The sequence below is a fragment of the Pleurodeles waltl genome, chromosome 5 (genome assembly GCF_031143425.1).
Source record: "Pleurodeles waltl isolate 20211129_DDA chromosome 5, aPleWal1.hap1.20221129, whole genome shotgun sequence".
In the NCBI taxonomy this organism is placed as follows: Eukaryota; Metazoa; Chordata; class Amphibia; order Caudata; family Salamandridae; genus Pleurodeles; species Pleurodeles waltl.
In genome coordinates this window covers 1,197,403,897-1,197,422,492 of record NC_090444.1, presented here as the reverse complement: position 1 = coordinate 1,197,422,492, position 18,596 = coordinate 1,197,403,897, and the positions used below count along the sequence as shown (strand labels likewise).

The window sequence follows — 18,596 nt, the reverse complement described above, 5'->3', positions numbered from 1 at the left end:
CTGGAGCTCTGCATGAGGTTGAAGACCTGATATTCATATAACTCAGTGGGGAATACATGCCTACATACCTGCTCAAGCTCCTGAATACCCAGGTGATTAGTGTGCAATACAAATTGTCAGAATATGATCAAATTGGTTTAAAAGGTATTTAATTTTCTTCTTATTTTACCTAAAACTAATATTGTGTGTACAGTATGCGATGAGCTATTGCATAGTTTTAAATCCAATCCATACAATCTATAAAAATGAAAAAAATGCTGGAGGCAGCCAGTCAGAAATTAGAGCCCACTATCTTAAGTCCAATATTAAAGAAGTCTAATACGTGCTGTGAGATCTCTGAAATACCGTACCTCTCCTGTGAGTACCATCTATAAAGTCTTTGAGCCTGTTAACTCATCTACGTCGGCACACCTTCAATTAAGTAAACTCCTCACTGATTTTCAGACTGTCACCAGATGAAGCATTGGCACCAAAACCAGAGCAACACTAGGAAGAAGCCACTGCCTGTCAGAGATTAGGGCTAGGACTGTGCTCCCATTTTCCTTGACATATTCACAACAATTCACAGACTGAATCTGCATACTGTTGAAACTTAGCTTAAGACTTCCTATGGAATTGGGGGTGGGGATAGGAGAAAACATCAGCAGTTTAGACCTCTCCTACCAAACCATGTCAGCAGGTGTTACTAAGTCTCTTCCACTCTGAAATTGCTTAAGAGACACATGGTGAGACCAAGGAGAGTGGTTCCATCTGTGGGCCTCTATACCACCTCGTAATTGGCACATTTAGCAACTATCATGAAGCAGCCGCTACGCAGGTTTACATATGTACACAGATGATACCTAGATTCATATTAAGATACCCTTGTCAAAGGATGCCTCTCCCATTAACAACAAGGTATAAGTCAAAACTAACTATGCCTCAATTGGGCAAATACAGACAGAGGGCTGCAGTAATCACTGCATTGGCCCTTTCACACCTTTCCTACTGCAGGGACTGCATAGGGCACAAACTGCTGAACTGACATGCAAACTTCAAAGAGTGAAAAACTTTGCTGCTTTCCTCATCTTGATCTTGAAATAATCTGCATATATTAATCCTGCTCTAAGTATTAAAAACTAAAAAAAAAAATTAGTATTTCAGACACAGTACAGAAATATAAAGAGTGGTCGGAACAAAGACACAATGTAAACTATTAGCCATCAGTATCTTTGACATTTCATAACACAGGTTAGTTGGTCCTTGCATAAAACATTATAACTTCAATAGGCCAGAAATAGAGGGCTGCTATCCTTCTCTTATGCAACATCCTGCCTCGCAGTTCCCATCTCTGGAAGGTAGCGTCTAAGGTGATCCTAGATTTCCCTAGGGTGGGAGGAGCTTGGCATCAGCACTGCATATATCTGACAACCATTGCTCCATTGTGCGAAAAGGTCCCTGCCCAGCACATCACCATCTGTCTTTTAGCTACAGCAATGTATCTCCGAACCTTCATGGGACCTGTAGAAGGCGCCCCACTGGTGGCTCATTCGGGATGTGTGAAAATGTGTTTCTAATCATCTTACTTAAGACATATATCCTGCCAATGTATGGCTACTAGTTTTGCCGACGCTGAAATCGAAAGCCTATCCTAGGTCGATAAATCCACGGACACGACTATGTTTATTGAAATCACTACTGCAGCGGAACCTAATCGGACTTAAGGCCAGACTTCAGTACTGCTTCTTGCTGCTACCACAAAATACAAGCAAGTCGGGGGAAGGCGCCTGAACTCGCAAGACTCAAACCTTTGAAACTCCATGCTTTTTTTGTCCTCATCTCAGGGTAGAATGAGAGATAAGTTGGCAGTTCCGGTTTCACAGATGCCCCAAAAATTCTAACAGTAGTTTACACTTTTCAGACAGACATCTAGGAATTCAAGAAGGGTCACTTGTGTTGCTCACTCACGGTTATTAATACCCATACTTAGGTCGAGCTTAACATCGCATCTGTCTGTATAGCCTGTTTTTCAACAGGTATTTCAAATATACATTAAGATGGCTTTGATTCTGCACAGGGAAGCACTTCTCTCTCCCCTCAAGTCATTGGCTCTTTGGTGCATCATTCCGCTCCTATGTTATGCTTGCATTGTAATGCCCGAGTGACTATTTTTACATCATAAAAGTACACTGAATCATTACACACATCCCTCCTCTCATCGATATACTGTATGCAGAAAGCAGTCTTTTTGTCTCTTTATCCGGGCAGACTTTCAGTCAGGACCAGTGCTTAATTTGTAAATCAGGAGGTGCCGGTGCTCAAAGCCCTTCTCTTAAACACGCGGCTGCTGTAATTAAATCTGCCAGCACTGAACACTGAGGCAGCATAATCCTGAAGCCATCTCGGGCCTCTTCAATCCATTTACGGCCATCCCTGCCCCTTCAGCTCATCCTGCAACTTTCTACTTTCTCCCTTTATGACGCTTTTTAGTTTTCCCTTCTTCCGTCTTTCCCATACGTGTCTTTTGCTCGCAGCAAATGCTTGAGGCATAAGAATAAGCTCCGGCCCTCACAAATAAGTACCGGTGCTCAGCACCGGAAACAATAAGCACAAATTAAGCACTGGTCAGGACTCAAAACGCAAGCCAAGCCTATTCGCTCTACCGACGCTAGCTCCTCTTGCAAATCATGCTATCGCACGAACCAAACTATTCCTTCACACGTTTATCTGAAATGCAGCTAAACTCAACATCTCACTGAAAATAACGCATTAGCCCTCATTATTGCACTTCTCTGGATAAAACAATATAACAAGTGCAGGAGCGCAAAGGTTGTGGAATATGAAAATGGCAAAAAATGCGCTCATTACGAATTTGTTTTGGGGTACACAATAAATAGCCGAGTTTAAAAGTCACTTAATTACAGTGTCTGTCCATGCTAACCAAACGCTCAGGAAGGCGCACAGCCAACTACTATACACTATAGACTTCCAAGGAAATACAGTGATGGAGAACATTTGATTAATTGCAGGTGCCTACATAGTTCTTTTTACTATTACTGCCTAGGACCCTTAGTACTTTTCAATGTTTGGAAATGGGTATTTTATGCTTGCCTATCAGCAAATTAACATGAAACTAATGGAAATTCACAGTCATCGGCTACCAACAGCTATGGCGAGCATATTGCACAGAAGATGTTGCCTCAGGAAATCAGCTAATGGCATCACTGATGTGAGCCACCTGGTGACGCACTGTACTGAAAAACAGTTCAGCGTGAAGGAAAGGAGACTAGACTCCCTTCCCACTTATGGACTCCTTAACCGTATCCTAAGGACCCCATTACCTAATCCCTCCTGCCCTCTCGACTGAAGATGGTGGTAAATTAAGGAAAGGCGCGAGAGGAAGAAGAAAGGGGAAAACGAAAAGGAAGTAGAAAGTTGAGCTGCATGGATGAACAAATTTGATAGATGGACTGGTCAAAGAAGGACTTCAGCTCGTGGCAAATGGAGTCTCCCCTCCAATGTAAGTGAACATGCTAAAAAGATTCGTTACAAGCAAGAGTGTATCCTCAACTTTAAAGATGCCAAAAAGTGCAACAAAGTGGAAACATGCAGTGGTTAAAACTTTATTTAAAAACAAATTAAAAAAATCTTGCCCCCCCCCTTGTCCCCCCCCCCCGATACCCCCCCCCCCACACCCCAGAGAATCTTTGAGCCATCTCTCTTTTGCCAACATTTGGGAAAATCTTAGAAAAACATATCAAATACCATCTCTCCAAGTACTTAGAGGATCATATTTTGCTAGATGACTCTCAAAATGGCATTCGTCCGAGGCAAAGCACAGAGTCTGCACTACTGGTAACTACGGAAAAGGTGAAACAAATGCTGGGCAGGGATGGAGCAGCAGCCATTATTCTCTTCTGATGCCGTTGACCATTGGATACTGGGATTTATGTTGAAGGAGATCGGCACTGGAGGACAGCTCTCAATTGGCTTCTGTCATTTCTAACAGACAGATCATGTCAGGTCTGGGAACCTCCATACTACTCTGGGGTGGTCTCTTTGAAGAGTGAGATCCCACAAGGTTCTGCTCTCAGCCCCATTCTCTTCAACATTTATGTTTGGCTACTAGCCTCCGTTGTTAAGGAATTCGGACTGTTCATTGTGTCATATGCTAATGATAGTCAGCTTATCGCCTCTCTTGCCACAGACAAAGGGTCCCAACCTTGGTTGGGCCCCTGTTTGGAAAAGGTGGCTCACTGGATGGCAAGTTGTTCTCTTAAATTAAAGGGGGAAAAGGCTGAACTGCTAGTTTTAGGAAACAACCCTACCCTAGTATCCTTACTAGGGTGGGCCAACTGTCTTGGAACACCACCCACGCCGTCCGCACCTGTAAAAAGTCTAGGAATGTGGCTAGATAATTCTTTGGGGATGGATGTCCAAGTCAATAAATGCACCAGGTCCTGTTTCTTCTGCTGAGCTCGCTAAGGAAAATATTGGATCTGATACCTTTTTCTTGCAGAAGAGCGGTAGTCTAGGCATTGATTTCCTCTCAACTGGATTACCGCAATTCTTTATATTTGGGTTCTCATAAAGTGGTCCATAAAAGGCTACAGGTGATGTAGAATGCTGCAGCTAGGACTATTTATAAATTAACTAAAGGGTCCTCAGTCAAGAAAGCTCTGATCTTTTTAAATTGGCTTCCAGTTGAACAGAGAATCCAATTTATAGTGCTTTGCATGACCCACAGGGCAATAAATGGGAAAGGTCCTCACATTATTAAAGCCCTTATGAAAGTATATAATCCGAGTAGAACCTTGAGATCCTCCAACAGGGGCCTCCTCTCAGTCCTTTGCATTCAAAAGGCCAAATGGGGTGGAAGATCCTTTTCTTATTTGGTGCCCAGACTTTGGAACACACTATCAACTTAGTGGAGAACAGAGCCAAATGAAGTCAAATTTAGGAAAAGGCTGAAAACCTGGCTCTATCCTAACTAGTTGAACTCATTGCGGACTGTGAGACATTCGCACCAACTCACAGCGGTGAGGGGTGGGGGGTTGGGGGGTGATGGGGGGGGGTCTAACCGCAGTCATGCGCCAAAAAAGACAAGATAAGATAAGATAAGTTTCAAAGTTGGAAAGGATTAACTGAGAAGAGAAGCTCACAATAATTAATATTTATCAAGATATTTAAATATCTTGATATTCCTACATCAGTGTCTCAATTTTAACATGATATATATTTCTCGGTACACAAACATATATATAAATGGATTTTCATTTTTTTTTAAACTTTTTTTTTTATATGTTTGCTATTACCTTTGTTACTTGAAAATAAATTAGCATGCGAAACAGAAAAAATAATAAAATAATAAGCCCCGAGGATGAGCATGGCGTCTCGGAAAGGCATAGAAACGATGGACTATTCTCCACACATTGAACCAAATCACACTCAATGTCATACCATAATGAACTTCGATGATTCTCTCTTGATACGGATAGAATAAGATAACACCAGCCATGTTAAAGAAAATAAACTCTCAACCCAAAGTTCAGGTGTATAAGGATGCTGATAAATTGACGTTTTGTTATAAAACGTATGACAACGGCATCATAAATAGGTCTGTTGATATACAGCTCAAAACATACTGCAACATAGACATACATGATATACATGTTTATGATTCACCTACCTGCATTTATGTTTGAAACATTAACATCTGCGCCACCCTTTGCCCCTTATCGGTCGAGACAGGGCTGCAAATAAAAGATGTCCATGTACAAGTCCTAGATATATATCTGCAACTTCCTTTACAGTGTTTAGAGATAGGAAAACAGAGTGACTCAACCATGCTCAAATATCGTAAATTAAAAGATATTAGTCCGTTTTCTAGCCTCGTATAAGAGCGCCCAAGCTCTCATTTTGCTTAGTTATATTTGACTGCCGACCATTTACAAAATGTCCCATGTTGGCTGACTCAGTGGGTGGGAGTGAGGGGACATTACAAAGGGGCAAGGTGAATACTCTAATAAGACCCGAAAAAAGTCTTTGACAACGATCACGTGAAGGACAAGCAGAAACGTTTATGTCTTACAACAAACCATCTATGACTGTTTAAAGCGCTTATCTTTTCCAAAGAAGAAAGATACCATGGTTGTTATAGTAAAAAAATAAATCACAATTTGTAAGTCAACAGGTGGGAGGAAAGGATGATCTATCTATTGCTGGATCAAGACCAAGGCATGATTGAGAGATTTTAGAAATCTTTGAAATTAAGGTAACTAATTAGTCACAAATAGAAGCAAACAGATGATGCTTAAGTAGACTAGTCATAACAGATTAAGATACTGACACTGCCAAATTAAACAAGAACTTGCTCCAGCTACAGGGAGAAGTTACAACCAGGAGTCAATCAGAATAGGAGGAGGAGGAAACTGCCAGTCTCTATTACCCCAACAGGGTGTCATAAATTTAATACTGAAACTTGACTCCCTCTTCTGCCCTCTTTCCTTAAGGCCGCTCCCTCTCATTACCATTCCTTCTACCTAAAAGTGATTTTCACTTTCATCACAAAATAATGATATTCTATAACATGCATAACCATCAGAGGTTTTTATGTAATAATCACTTTCATCACTTTTAATACTTTTCCTGTTTTTTATGTTATAGGATTATACTTTGGTTGCATGAATTGCAGCTGATCTGTGAAAACAAAGGAATTGGCAAATTTAAACCCAAAGAATCCGAGTATAGACAAAAAGTGTACACACCGATTGCACTGGATACAAGAAAATGATTACCTGAAATTCATCAAAGCACAATAGGCAGGCTTCCTCACTAATTTCTTCAGCTATAGGTGCTATTGGGTCATACGATTTGGCCATAAACCCTGCTTTCCTCTTCGGTAAGGTCTGTTTCAGACGATGTATTCCTGGAGATGTGAAGAATAAAACAAATGACTTATTTAAAGTAGAAACAAATTAGTTTGGCCACAATCTTATAACAAATGTATGGAACAGTGAGTCAAAGGTACAAACACTGTGCCACAAATATAACCCTGATCATTTTCTGCGTTGAGAGAAAACTGTTCCACTGATGTAAATTTGTGTGCCTTACTATTGCAAACATCATCACAAACAGTGACACATAAGTAGCGGCTAGGTCTTGAGGTGTTCCGCGTCATAATTACATTCCAGTCACAGACGTCACGCTACAGCACTGAGGATATATGCTTAAAATGGACTCCGGCATTTTGTGAAGGCCTTTCAGTTTCAAGCAGGGACTGGCATCCACTTCCGTGTGCACGGCTATTTACATTTTCTACTTCTATTTTGAGTGGCAACAGTAAATTCACATGATGTACCTCTGCACATAATCAGCTCAAACAAATGTATATTTTTGGTTGTCCAAACTGCAGCACTCACCAGGTCAAGGGTCGGGTGCACCTGATCATAACCATGTGCAATCAATCCCCCTGCCTTAACATTGGGTAGAAATTCAAACAAGATAAAAGAGCCTGCTTGCGCCCAGGCACTTGCAAGACTAATAGTAAAGCATGGCTGCCCTTGGAAGCTAAAGTAAAAAAAACAAAAAAAACACTGATACAATTAAGGATTTAATGACTGATGCAAACCTTGCAGATTTATCCTGATAGGGTTGTCGTTTCCACTCCACACATCCAGGACGTACAGATGACCTTGTTAAATAAAAACCCAGAGCAAGGGCGAGTGGGAGTGCTAGAAGATTATATTCCACATAAATATAAAAGCCGGAGCTTCTGCACGAGGTTGTGAGGCTGTTTGGGTAGACGTGGGCATCTTTGACACTCCCCCACAGCTTGATATACTCGCCGAATACCTGATCCGTGTACTCTGAACCTCCGAGAGTGTTTGTTGTTACAGGGATGCTGCGTTTATTGTGCTACACAGAAGCACGAGGCCCTCGCCTGCTGCTCAGGGAGACTTCTTCAACCAAGTATCCATCATCAGAATGTGTAAAGTTAGCACAACAGTTTTTATCCTGTCCGTTGTCCGGAATCCAGGTGAAGGACTTATAATCATAGAAAGCTTAAAAAAAAACACATCTACAACTATCTGCGGTTTATTTCCCCCTACCCCCCCCCCCCCCAAAGTCTAGAGCACTGTTCCTACAGTCTTTAAATCTTTGTTTGCAACATGTGGAAAAATAGGATAAAATTAATACATTTTGCCTGATTATATTCAACTTAACCGCATTACTGAGGTAAACGATAAAAACTATTTGAGAAAGTATCTCAAAGGAGTGGATAAATATCAACATCACACAAGTCTCTGTAATTTAGAAATTAGTAACTGGTTAGTCTCACCAAAAGGTAAAAACTATTATTTAACCAGTATAGATTACTTCACTTTATCCTTAAGTGTATTTATTATCACAATCAGGGCATCGTTACGTAACTTTGTATTCCACCTTCATGCTTGAAGTCAAAGACTGAAAGAGTGAGATGAGCAGCAATATAACAGTCAATGGAGTAATTTAGACCTTTTTTAGGAGGGCAACTAAAAAGGATCATTCTGAGGAATAAAGAAAGGACAGCATGTTAGCCTGTTTCATAATGCCCTAATCTGTTTAAAAACCTATAACCCGAGCCTAGTAAAACAAGAAACCAGGCATGTCTACAAAAATATATTTCACCTAGAACACATCACACCAGAAGTTGCTGGTATTGAAGACCATTCCTACATAGAAACCTGCACCACAAGAATGGGAGAAGAATGCATGCAGTGGAAGGATTGTGCTAAGATTATCAGTCTACTAAGGGCTATACCAACAATGAACTATCGGTCAGTAAATGTGAGGAAAATGAGTGTTGGAAAATGGCGCTTTCTGCAGGGTGACCCCAATTTAATTGCCGTTCGCTGAACCCTATTTTAGATTTTTTTTAATGTACTAAACTAGACTTCTGAAGTAACTTTGCTAATATCCTCACTTTTGGTCACTTCGAATAGTAATTAACTATCACTATCCCATATGTTTCTTGTCTTGGAATAGGAAACAGTCCCAAAATGTCGCACCTAATTTCCTCAAGGATCCATCAGGTAACTCAATAGGGACAGACTCAGTAATCCTCACCCTGGCAGATGTATCACCAGGACAGCGTAACTTGCAAGCTTTTGCAAGTATTTCTCAACCATGTCATCCATATCACATCACCAATACTATGCACATTGATGTCTTCTAGTGCCCAAAATTCAAACATGCCCCGCATGAGCGAATTCAATAAGTAAAGATCTCTGACAAAATGGTGGAATAACCTCCAAGCACCACACCATGCCCAATTAATGTCAAATTCATTAGAAGCACACCGTTCTGCTTGCCAACTCTTAGTTATATAGATTCAACCCTGGTAACTTCTTCAAACCACTTCTCCTCAGTTATAACCTTAAATCTGTCCACACTGTCTGTCTTCCATTTTGCTATCATCAGCAAGTTTAACAGTCACCTCAAATTTAGATTCATCCCACTCACCTAGATCTTAATTAGAATAAGCCAATCTAGACAAGCAATAAGCATGTCCATAATTTTTTGCCCCACTTATAGATATCTGTACATAATTTCAACTCTCCTAGGTTTTCACATGCTTAATATGATACGGAGATAAATGCCTTGAGGATCTCGCTGTTATTGTTCTACTGCCACCTGGTGACAACATACTGACGAGGGGCTAATGATCTCTCCTTATCACAAACTTTGTCCCCCACAAAATTATCCTATAATGTTCTCAACCCCAAACAGAAGCCAGTAGTTCCTTCTCATTAACAATGTGTTTCTAAATCACAGTGTCAGAGAATCATAGGACACAGCCCACTCACTCCGGCCATCTTTTTTGTAACAGATCTGCCCTCAAACCAAAATTGGTGGCAACAGCAACTATGCATTCCTTCCCTTCAACAAAAGGTTTTAGGCATGGATGGTGACTATTTCCTTCTTTAACAATTCTTAAAATAGATTCTTGAGTTTTCCCCCAGAAAAATGCTACTTTTTTTGTTAAGACATCTTAATGACCCAACTTGGATGAATTTTGAGTAAAAGTCACTTAGGCCGAAAATGCCACAAGGGTTTCTTATGTTGTAGGATATGGCACTTTCACCACTGACAACATGACAGGATTTCAATAACCCAAAAACTAGAAATAGAATGTTCTAGAACTCTACTTCTTGTTTCCTAAATGTACATTTGGATACCCTCAGAATAAGCTCTTTTACCTTTACTGCAGCCAATACCCTGAACAGATTCTGATCATGTTCCCAGATACTTTCACCAGAGAGTTAAAATGTAATTTTGAAATGCAATAGCTTCAGGTACTCCTTGAAAAGTCTATTTTATAAGCCTGTGAAAGACCGACGCTAGACTGACCAGACAAATCGCTAGCAGTGGATAACAAAACATCCCCTCAGGAGTGATGAAAGTCCTCAAATACTTGGATTCCTCATCTAAGACGACCTTATGATGCACACTGGCCAAATCTAATGTAGAGAAAACAGATGTTCCTGCTACGGAGGAGACCATTTCATACAAATTGGGAAGAGGGTACGAGTCTACCCAAATTTCTTCAATTTAGCTACAGATATCTATGCATAATCTCAACTCTCCTATGTTTTAAACTGATATTACCGCAGGAGAAACCCAAGAAGAAGATTCAACTGGCTCAATAATCTCCACAGTAACAAGTTCACTCAACATTTCTCTCAATATTCTTCTATTTGTTAAAGGAACATGCCTCACTTAACCTCGGATAATAAAAACATTTTATTTTAGAATAATCTTGTGTTTAAAGCCTTTACATTCCCCCAACCTGCCCACAAAAATGTGGTTACATTTTTTTTAAAGAAGACATTAAATAATAATCATCCTTGCAGAACATGGATAAGTAATCTAATTTGTGTGTTTTGGCAGACCATGGAGGATCAGCTCTGGGATCTAGTTGGTTTCCCATTTCCTCCTGATGAGACCAACCCAGACTGTCATTTCTTGATGTACACTTCCTCCAGTAGGTCTATCTGAAAGGTTCATATTCAACAAAAACTACCCAACTAACCTAATCATATGCCTAGTATATCTATCAGGAACAACATTTTGTAGATGCACTTTCTTCTTGGGCCATTTTTTTTCAAATACTTTCTTATTTAATATGGTCAACTTTGCACATGAATAGATACAGACAGATATGGGTTTATGATCTATTTTACTGGTACATGAAGGGAAACTCATTCTTAGATCCTGCCCCATTACCATCATCTAAACTTAGCACAACCCCAAGGTCATGGCAAAAACCTGATGTCTTGTCATTGTTAACATCATCTACTTATTTACCTTTGTTCTGAAAGGTTGCATACTTTAGTGAAATGCCCTTTTGCACTTGCCACAGATTTTATCTATTGCTGGGAAGTTTTTAAAATTGATAATGTGTGTTAGGCTACCAAATCTATAATAAACCACATTTGCTATTTTTCCATCCTTCCCATGTGCTATTAATTGTCTTGGTTTTAACCTCAGCACATTTCTTTTGTACAATGTTAACTTGCAACTCCAAATCCCCTCATCTCCTCACTCAGGATGTTCCACCCATTTAGCTATTACAGTGGCTTTCTTTAAATACAGGAGGTCAGAAGAAACAAACTTTCTTGAACCTTGTTATTAGCTTTCATAAGAATATGATTCAGTAAAACCTGCTCACAGTTAATATGTTCAAACTTGCATGCAAATGCCAACAATTTTGATGTTGAAACATACTCATCAATGTACTCATTAGTACCTTGCTTGAATGAATAAAACTTGTAGCACACCTTAACAATATTGGTTTTCTTACATAACCTATACGCAATATCCTCCTAAACAATAAGTTAACAAGGATCATTTCCATTCAGCTGACCAAGTATAATTTTTCCAATACTTCCACATAAACAAGGAAAACAGCTTCCTAAACATTCCAGTGTATTAGAGGCTCATAAGAAGATGGTCAAAATGCAGTTAGTGGAACAATACTAGACAAAGCAAAGAGTTGATATTTGCTGAAAACGTAATAATAAACAAACTAAACACATTTTTGTACAATGAGAAATATATAAAGTAAATCACCTTTGTCCAGATCTGGATGCAGAAATAGACCCAATCCATTGGAAAGTAGCCATACAAATAAAAAAACACATATTTGCTCAAGGCAAATGTTGTTCAGCCCTAGGTTTATCTTGAGATAAATAGTGTCTGTTCCCCACAACAGAGTTGGCTTGTGGAACCAAACTGTGCTGGTCTTATTAGCTGATATATTTTTACTTTGTCTCAAATCCAAATGCTTTCCTGCTCGCCATTCTGGTTGAATTAGAGGATTTCATATTAATTATACTAAGCCAGTAAGCATAGGCCTTACCATTATTAAGAAGAAATGCTAAACTGTTCTCAAATCGTGGTTTACTTTGGACCAAAGGCCTGATTAAATATTTGGCCATTAACCTACCTAGGAGTACAAAAGGTATCTACAATCCTAACCTTTTGGGTCTGCTGAACAAACTCTGAAAATATCCTGATTCAGATGGTTTAGTGGTCTTACGATTCATTTTTTGTCATTAATTCTGTATATCACACATGCTCTGCCACTCTGCATCAGGATTTGGTTTGAAAGATAAGAATTCCCAAACAGAAGTAGCCAACAATCCCAATCGTCCACCTATTCTAACTAAGGTATTGAATGCTAATACATCACTTAGGAACCCAAGAAAAAAATGGTACAGGGAAAAGACACCAAATATATTGGTTCAGAATAGCACCAACAGCAGCCTCAGATTGTCTCCGAAATACTGCTTGGTAATCTTAACAGAGGTCAGAAAAATCAATCATTATTGGATTATTTCTATAAAAAAAAATATATGCATAAAATGCATTGAGTATATATTATCAGCTTACCTCTCATTCGGCACGGTAGTCCAGCGATGAGCCCCAGTCCTACCAGAAATCAGACCTGGAGCAGAAAGCGCCAAGAGTGGAACCCAGTACTGCTGCAGTGGACTGAAGACAGTTAGCTGACAGCAATTGTTGTAGAGCCACGACAAAACAGGTATAGAGAGGAGGTCTTGGAGCAAATAATAGAAGAGAACCAAAGGAACCATCATAGTAGCTAAAATGAGAAGGCTCAAAGGCTCAGGAAGCAGAGAGAGGACTCAGAGGCTGGATGACAAATTGTATGCGCAGGAGGTCTGAACTTGGAAATGTTGTCAAGCACCTACCTAGAGTTTGTGAGCAAAGGACTTTTATGCAGTAGTGCCCAGTAGTCTAAGTCTCGAGAAAGCATACATTTGGTGGATTCTGATGCGAACACCTAAGACTTTACCCATTGACAGCAACATTATTCTGAATTCTTCCCCCACTTGAACATTACATACGTGCAACCTAGATAACTTCCAGTATTAGAATTGTTATCCATACCCATGCAGAACCCATGGAATCTTATATAACAGGAATACTCAACAATCCTTTCTCATATGTACTAAATATAATGCAAATTATTTAATCCTCATCTTAAAACCACAACACTCTTAGTCCACTGGTACTGTATTACAGGCACATGAAGTTTGAGGATTACCCCTTGCCCCTCATCCGGAATGTTTTAAGACATTTGCTGCTAACCTGTAGCTCAAGTTCTGCACCATTTGTATCTTTCAAAGATTCACAAGTGTGAATCAGTCCCAGTCGTCAGTCTGGGAATATCCAGCAACATTAAAAAGAGCAACCAACGAGAAGCATGGTGATGACTGATGTGCTCTAGGCTAAAGTACCTCTTTGAGGCATTTGTGCGCAGTCACATAGAAAAGCAGGCATATTTTCATCAGTCGCTACTCCCTGTATTTGAATGGAGCAGCTGACACATCAGTGGGCCATGCAGTTGTACGGTACCTTTATCAGAAAAGTTGAACTCATTCCAACTTTATTCATATTCAATGTGCTGTCTGATATTCAGATTCAAGAAGGTGATCTATGAAAGAGCCAATATGGGAGAATCCAGAATTCTATCTTAGGATCCTACAGAGGAGGTTTATATTGTGATGTAGAGATGGTCCATTGGTAATAGAATACCTTTATGATAAAGGCCAACTTAGTGACTCTAGTAATTGTAGACATCTTTTCCACTTAGAACATGACAAATAGTTTTATTTGTCCTATGTTCACTGTTGGACTGGAAGTCCTAGGAATCTACTGCAAGGGTCAAGAGCCACTTTTAAAAAGGGATCACTGGTGAAAGGGGTCTCGCACTTAATAAGGGCCTTTGTTCTTGAGAACTCTGTAGACCTCTACAGTGTTGTGATAAATAAGAGACAGAAGTTACTTGTTAAATTCCAGAAGACACCTGGTGTATTATTTGAGCGATATATGGGTGAAATATAACAAAACAATTATAAAATAATAATAATGCAATTGATTATGACTTCACTTTGCCTGAAGGCAATGGTGGGAGACCGAGACAGCTGAGGGAAATGGTGTAAGATGCAGAAGTACTCTGGGCTGCATGTGGTGGTTTTGCCCCGGAGTACAAGCTTTTAGTTTAAAATACTGGCATAACTGGTCTTTATTTCGCTTGATTCCCCTGAGTGTACTGTTCAGATATGAGGGAGATTATTCATTGATGTCACAGCTGTGAAAGCTGATCACATTCATACTTTTTGCTGCCAGGTTACCCACAGGGCAGATCTAGATGTCTTTAGACTCTCACGTAATTAGACAATGATTGATGAGAATGTGTCACTTAAATGCAGTGGAGAAAATGGCAGTAATAGCGCATGGCAAGATTATATAATGGAATACGATCTCCCTTCAGTACATATGTAAATTGTGAAATTACAGGCTTAGAGCAGGCCCAGTGCCAATTTGAGTCAGTTTGTACAGGGTCAATAATAGAATCAAGCTCTTGCCTGGTTTGGAAAGAATTAGAAAATGAAAAAATGACAAAGGTATGCTATGTATCACAAATGACATGTAGCCCGCCTCATATAATCCATTTACAAAAACAACAGTTATGACAGGGGTCTCCATACTTCTGTGTAAAATACAAATTATACCAAGCTATTAATATTAGCTGTGTAATAGTGACCCATTAGACAAGATTACATTTGCGGCCACCATATGCAAGATGACTAACATGATCACTTAAGTAAGTCAGACAGTCGCCAGCAAGAACGTAAAAAAGGCCTTGTCAATTTTGAATGCCTTTACAAGGGTTATAATTAACATTCTTAACTGTAATGCCCTTGGCACCAAGATAAAGATGTTAGTAATACGTCTACCAAACACTTATGATGCATCACTAAAATATCCACTTTAAATGTATTTTGGAAATTCTGCCATTTTGCTACAAACATCACCTCATGAGTTATGAAAATACACACCTTTTTGTCAAGAACAGACTCTCAATTTTGGAACACATATTAATTCAACCAGCAAAAGCTTCTAATTTACTAGTGATGGCTGCACACAGGAGAGCTACTCATTAAGCTACCAATAAATCTAGGGCTACTTGGTGGAGAAACGTGAGTTAGAGAGTCTTTGTCTAAGGTTCCCATACATGAAGAAAAGATCTTTGACAACATCTGCATGACATTCGTCTGGAGCGTATTACACCAAGTAGAGCTATGGTCAAATGCATAAACTATGGAAACAACAAATATTCTGTTTAGACTAAATATCATCGTCCGAGTATTCTAATTTGTAATAAAAACCTTTAGCATTTTTTTTAAAAAGAGATAATTCTCTCAGTAAACTTTAGACAACTAAGATACAGAATCAGTATGACAAAATTAGCATTATATTAACCATGTACAATTGTTTAGATGGGTGAGTTTGTGCAAATGAGTTAAAGTAGATCCATGAGTACTTAAGTAGATGCGTAATCAGAGGTGAGGATGAGGGAATGGACTGCTAGATGAGTGAGTTAGTAGGTGAGAGTCGATGAATAAGTGGGTGAGCATGGGAATACCCTGTGCAATGTCTCTCCTTCCATGATCACCCCTCTTCACCTAAGTCCTGCCTAAAAACATGTCACATTGTGTGCCCTAGTGATTTATTTACTCACACCATGGCACAAACTGTCCCTGTAACAAACTTACTTCGCAAACCATACCTGGGTACAGCCTGTATCCTGCTTTGTGAATTACCACTTGCTCATCAGTTTACTGCACCTGGATGCCTCCGTACTAAACTATTTTACTTTGCACCTGGGTACAGCCTGCATGATAATTTGTGAATTGCACGTTGCCTGCCTGTATGTCGATGTGCATATCTATTGGCCCCTGGAACATTCCCTCTTGATGGGTCCCCTACATTGTTGCATCCATTGAACAACCTCTCCTCCACATCTATCATCTAAATACAATCTGTGAATAGGTGATTTCTTGCTTCTAGTTGCCACCAGTTATGCAAATGCCCTGTTACACATGGCATCCTTGGTGTTTGTTTCCCCTAACCTTTTTGCCTTCAGACATCCTGTTTTGCGGACCTTGTTTTTGCTGGCTTTAGTAATTGAGCACTTTACCAATGCTAACCAGTTCTAACGTGCATGTGCTTTCTGCTTAAAAGATGTTAACATAGGATTAACCACAATTGGCATATTTAATTTACTTACACGTCTCTAGTAAAGTGCACTACTTGTGCCCAGGGTCAGTAAATGAAATTCTACTGGTAGGCCTGTAGCACTGATTGTGCCAGCCACTTCAGCAGCCCTTTAAACATGACTCAGGCCTGCGATTGCAGAGCCTGTGACTGCAGTTTTGAACTGCCATGTCAACCTGGCAAGTTTAACCATCTTGTCAGGCCCAAACCTTCCCTTTTAATCATCTATAACCCCTAAGGTAGGCCCTACCCAACCCAAGGACAGGGTACACAGTATACAAAAAGTTGGACATATACTTTTCAGTAACACATGTCCTAGTGTTTAAAAACTCTTATTGACTGCTGCAAGGCATTATCTCTCCCATAGAATAACACTGGGATTACCATATTACATTTTATAAGTGGAATTTCCAATTGGGAAGAGATGGGACTCCCAAGTTTGGTGTCTCTGGAATCACAATTTAAAATCACAACTTATGGTGAAGTCGAAATTTAAATTGTAGTTCCGAAAATGGCACTTTTAGAAAGAAGGTATTTGCTTACTTTAACCATCTGGTGCCTTTGGCCTGTTTCTGAATACACGTCTGGGTGGGTGACAGCTGGGCTCTTGTGCATTCCCTCCAATCACCCACACACAAAGGGAGCTTAGCTGTAACGGATGTGCCATCCTCGGCAAGATAGGGGAGAGGAGCTGACAAACACCTGAATGGGCTGTGTCCCGATTCCACACAAAGGGTTACGTAACCCCCTGTTGAGAGTCTGGAGCCAGGACAGGGAATCTGTGCATTTCAAATACATCTGTTTTAAGTCTCCCCCACTTCAAAGGCACTATTAGTTATAAGAACTGGACCTCATACACCACCAACTCAGTAGACTTCTTGACCTGTGGATACTCTGCCAAGAAGAGGAACTGCTGTGCTGCTGAAAGGACTGTCACTCTGCTGGACTCTTCTGGATTCCTGCTCTGTGGTCCTGATCTGCTGCCATCCTTGTCTGATAGTCAGAAGGACAAGGTCTGAAACTCTCCAACCCCGAACCAAAGTGACTTCAAAAGCTTGCTGGCTTGCCTCATGTTCTTCTGAAGTCTCAGGGACATCAAAGATTACTATTCATTCTATAACACCACCTGGACTTTGCTTGCTGCTTGTCTTGCCGATCCAAGTGGTGCCAATCCAGGCCTGGGCCCTTGGAATAGCGTATAGAGTGCTGCGACTGACAGAGCCTGCGCACAGATGTTGTTGTACGATCAGAATTGGCGCATCTCCATTGCTGCATCACTGCTGCTGTGAAGATCAAGGCCACCACAACGCCGTCGACACATCGCCGCTGCAGCGAGGAACGGGAGCACTGCATTGCCGAATGCATGATGCATTACTGCCACTCCTGATGCATCTCCCACTTTGCATGGCTTGAAGCAGACACATCGCCTACACCTGCGAGACTTACACCAAGGCATCACCTCCTTTGTTCCTCGCATCTTGTCCTCGACGCAACTCCAAATTAAGGCACTGTTTTTGGCGGGCCAAGGCTGGTCTCCATATTCGACCTGAGCTCCATCGTGGTCAGCCCGACTTTCAGATTTGGCCTGGTCTCGAGTGACCAGACAGCTCTGCTTTATGCTTCTAAGCACTACAACTAAGATTTTTCTTTGAAAGTTCATATCTTGACCTCTACTTATTTAATTATTGTCCTTTCGATCTTTTTTTGTTCATTAAATTAAGATCTATTTTTCTAACCTGGTGGGGTATCTTTTTGTGTGTTATTTTCACTAGTTTCCTGTTTGAGGTGTTCCACAAATACTTTATACATTGCTTCGCAAGTTAAGCCTGACTGCTCTGTGCCAAGCTACCAGGGAGTGAGCACAGGTTAATTTAAGTTGTGTTGGTGACTTGCCCTGACTAGGATTGTGGTTCCTGCTTGGACAGGGTGCATACTTCTGCCAACCAAAAACCCAATTTCAAACATGGTCTTTCTCACTATTTGCATTA

At 40.3% G+C, this 18,596-nt stretch overlaps 1 protein-coding gene across 1 annotated transcript in view; it reads right to left on the bottom strand.

Moving 5' to 3' along the window:
• The window catches only part of AFG1L (AFG1 like ATPase), a 481,876-nt gene that overhangs the window by 339,099 nt on the left and 124,181 nt on the right, over positions 1-18,596 (bottom strand). Inside the window, exon 5 of the mRNA XM_069235452.1 lies at positions 6,777-6,907. Coding sequence (XP_069091553.1) covers positions 6,777-6,907 — 131 coding nt within the window. The remainder of the gene's footprint in view (positions 1-6,776; positions 6,908-18,596) is intronic.